The 3,797-nt window shown below is 45.7% G+C and overlaps 1 protein-coding gene across 1 annotated transcript; it reads right to left on the bottom strand.

Annotated features, from left to right (window-relative positions):
* Positions 1–825: 825 nt before the first annotated feature.
* LOC107285203 (vegetative cell wall protein gp1) lies at positions 826–3,575 on the bottom strand. The gene is made up of 2 exons (XM_015813374.1): positions 3,547–3,575; positions 826–2,917 (listed from the first exon to the last, which is right to left on the bottom strand). The coding sequence occupies exon 2, from the start codon at positions 2,896–2,898 to the stop codon at positions 1,960–1,962; it is 939 nt and encodes a 312-aa protein (XP_015668860.1). The 5' UTR covers positions 2,899–2,917; positions 3,547–3,575; the 3' UTR covers positions 826–1,959.
* Between the last annotated feature and the right edge of the window lie 222 nt (positions 3,576–3,797).

The following is a 3,797-nucleotide window of genomic DNA, read 5'->3' as shown; positions in this document are numbered from 1 at the left end:
GACCATGCTGGGTGGGTTGAAGTGGACTCATCTGGAAGTTCTCCAGACTAAGTTCTGATCTACTAGTTCTGCTATAACATTGATGGTTGAGTGGGGCGGGATTGTCTCCTTTGGAGTGGGGTGGGATTGTCTCCTCCTTGTCCCTGTTCAGTCTTTTGAAGGCCCCCTCTAATTCTACTTCTGCTGATGGTTCTGGAATCCTAAACTCAAGGTGATCATCTAACAGTGCTTGATATTCTCCAGGACACTTTTCTGTGAAATATACAGCTCTTCCTTCCTGTCAGTGGGCTACAATTAAAAAAATGAAGAGATAATTGTCCACCATCAAACCTCTCTCTGCTGTCCGCTTGAGGTCATCTCCACTCTCAAAAATTAAGGCCAAGATGCTCCCACATTCTAAATCTGTTCTACTTGACCTACACATTGTGAACTTTGACTTTGTGAGAAGCCTGAACTTGACCTCCCCAATGATTCAGTTTTCATCTTAGTACCAGATCTCAAAATTCTTAAAAAGTTGCGTTGCATAAGAGTTGACGTGAACACTATCCCTCACATCTGGCAGGTGTCTTGCCACTGTTTGTCACCTGCTTGAGGTTAACCTCCGTTGGCCTAGTTTGGGGATTAAGCTGGAAGACTTCAACTTATCTACATCTGTCTGCTTTATCCCCATTCTTTACGACACTCTACTTGCTTCGTATAATTAGTATTTTTTTTAAATTAAAGTCAGTGCTGAATTCGCAGGACTCAACCTTGATGCAGATTATTTATTTTTTTTACCCAAATTGGATGTGGATTTTTTTTTCAAAACAAAAGTCAACGGATTCATTGTTTTTCCTTTATTCATTCGATTTATCTACAAGTTGGTTAAATATAAATTCGGAAGTGTGCAGACTCAGCTACTTCATAGCAACATGTTGACCCCCGTGAAGAGGAAACCCACTTGATGATACAGGTGTCCTCCAGCTTCCTGCAATGTACTGAAAACGATGACTTTCTGAATGTTAATTATTTTGGGGTGTAACTCTGATGGAGAAACCCTGAAAAGATTCATTCCTTTGCCCAATATTTCATTGGCAGCTGATAGGCTGAGCTTCTCCCTGAAGACTAAAGAACTTCCCAGTGTCTTCTGATAGGTCTTGCCATTCCAGAAGACAACTGAGGTCTTTTTGAAAGACATATTGCAGGACCTAAGACTTCATTGGACATTCCAAACCAAGATGAAGAATTTATGGCTCTTTGGGATATGGTTTGTAGTCCAATTCCTACCCATCCTAGCCAATAAGATTATTGGCCACTGATCCAATGATAGTCTATCAACCCCTGGAGAGCCACCAACCACAATTTCTTCTCCACAGAGAGCAGATCTGGCATTTTAGTTGACCTAGGACTTTGTTTTATCTAAAGGTAGGACAAATAGCTGAATAAGGAAGTCACAGAACAGATTTCTGGTGACAGTGAAAGGAAGGAGCTTAAATAACAAGGTGGAGCTTCTCTCTCCTTGGAGGGATCTAAGCTAGCTTTATGTTTCATTGACACCCAACCCTACCATGTTCTTCAAGAACTGCTGGTGTTGAAAAAAAACCACTGAGTCCCACAGCACACCTCCTTTGGGCATCTATAAATGGTACAAAGAATAGTTAAGTAATTACAAACTTTACAGACAAATGAGCCATCAGGAAAACGATAGAATAAATGTAACAGTGTGGTTAACATAAAGAGAAAACGCCCAAAGGAATTGGGAGATTCTGTTGCACCTCTCTTGAAAAAGTCCACTCTGGCTGGAAATGGACACAAAATCACCTTGATGGACATTTACATCGTTTGCTGTGATTCCCCTCGTGCAACGTTAGAAGGATTTCTTAAAGCATTTCAAAGGGATACAAAGATGAGGTATGTTTGACGTGGTGAGATGTAGAGTTGGAGAAATGGATTCTTCACTCGTTTTTTCCCCTGACCTGCTCATTTATTCTGGAGCGGCCATGAAGTCGGCTGCTTCTTCTGCTGCTGGTCACAGGGAGGCGGCTGTTTGCATGGAGGCTCCTGAGGAGGACACGGTTTGGGTTCCGGGCACGGGATGACCACAACCGGTGGCTCCTTGCATGGAGGCTCCTGTGGAGGAGACGGTTTGGGTTCTGGACATGGAGGCTGCTTGCATTGAGTCTTCTGTTGACAATCTGGAATTGGCGCCTTTGGAGGACACGGTTCTGGTTCTTTAGGAGGACATGGAGATGGTGCTGGTGGTTCCTTGCGTGGAGGACACGGTTCTGGTTCTTTAGGAGGACATGGAGATGGTGCTGGTGGTTCCTTGCGTGGAGGACACGGTTTGGGTTCTGGACATGGAGTTGGGATGACCACAATGGGAGGCTGCTTGCATTGAGTCTTCTGTTGACAATCTGGAGTTGGCTCCTTTGGGGGACACGGTTCTGGTTCTTTAGGAGGACATGGAGATGGTGCTGGTGGCTCCTTGCGTGGAGGACATGGTTCTGGTTCTTCAGGAGGACATGGAGATGGTGCTGGTGGCTCCTTGCGTGGAGCCTCTTGTGGGGGTTTGGGCTCTGGGCATGGAGTTGGGATGACTGGTGGCTCCTTGCATTGAGACTTCTGTTGACAAGGCTGTTTCTCCTGGGGAGGGGTTGGGACTGGAGGCTCCTTGCATGGAGGCTCCTGTGGAGGACGTGGCTTAGGCTCAGGACATGGAGTCGGGATGACCACCACTGGTGGCTCCTTGCATGGAGGCTCCTGTGGAGGACGTGGCTTGGGTTCTGGACATGGAGTCGGGATGACCACCACTGGTGGCTCCTTGCATTGCTGCTCTGGTGGGCATGGCGCTTTCTTGCAGAGCTCCGGCGGCAAAGTGGGGGTTTGCTTGCATTGATGCTGGTGCTGGGAAGACGCCATTTTCACTCCAAAAAAAAATCTGCAAATCAGAGAGAAAAGGTTCACACCTCATGTTCTCACCTTCCCACAGGACCCGAAATATTTGTAAGAAAGGGATGTTCAAACCACTTATCATTAACAGCTCCACAACCCGGTGAAGGAACCCAAAAGATTGCCTCCAGAAGTTTTGGGTGCTCCATCACTGGAGGCTTTTAAGAAGAGACTGGACAGCCATTTGTCTGAAATGGTACAGGGTCTCCTGCCTGAGCAGGGGGTTGGACTAGAAGACCTCCAAGGTCCCTTCTAACTCTGTTATTCTGATTGACTAACGGTTATTATTACAATTTGTTTCCCATTTTCCAAAGGTGGCCCATTAGCAGCTTTCCATCAACACAAGATGCAGAATGAACCATCTTCGTACACTAAATGCCCAGTTGGATGATTACCCTTAATGCACAGTTACCATAAAACGTTACAGTCATAGGAATAGTAGCTATGCACTGTAGTAGCACAACCCCAGTAGCAAGATGAGGAGGAGCTCCTTTCAGCTGCAGCAATAATAACAGCACCAGAGCTGAAAGAGATTATCCAAGCAACTCCAGAAATGTAGAGTATCAGGATAAAATTAGAACTTTTATCGAGAAGTGCTAAGAGCAGAAACAGTCTTACCTGACAGGTCTCTGAGATAATGCTGGAAGGAATTAAGTCGTTCCCCAATGTCAAACACCTTTATATTGTCCCCAAGCCCAGCCCTTCTGATAGTGTGTGCAAATCAGGGTGACTCTAACTTTTCACAAGGCTGGATTAATCACTTGTCTTTCTTCAGCAGGGCAACACCCTTCTTCAACATTGCTTCCGAGATGGCTTGATGCAACATCTGTCAATCTTCTTCACTGACCCACACGACAGAGAGAGGTTCC

The sequence above is a fragment of the Protobothrops mucrosquamatus genome, unplaced genomic scaffold (assembly GCF_001527695.2).
Source record: "Protobothrops mucrosquamatus isolate PMUCROS unplaced genomic scaffold, P.Mucros_1.0 scaffold154, whole genome shotgun sequence".
Classification (NCBI taxonomy): Eukaryota; Metazoa; Chordata; class Lepidosauria; order Squamata; family Viperidae; genus Protobothrops; species Protobothrops mucrosquamatus.
The sequence above is the reverse complement of the archived record's forward strand: the minus strand, read 5'-3'. Positions and strand labels throughout refer to the sequence as shown.

What these genes read in the sequence shown, in the direction of transcription:
- LOC107285203 (XM_015813374.1), bottom strand. Translation starts at nt 2,898, where the DNA reads ATGGCGTCTTCCCAGCACCAGCATCAATGCAAGCAAACCCCCACTTTG.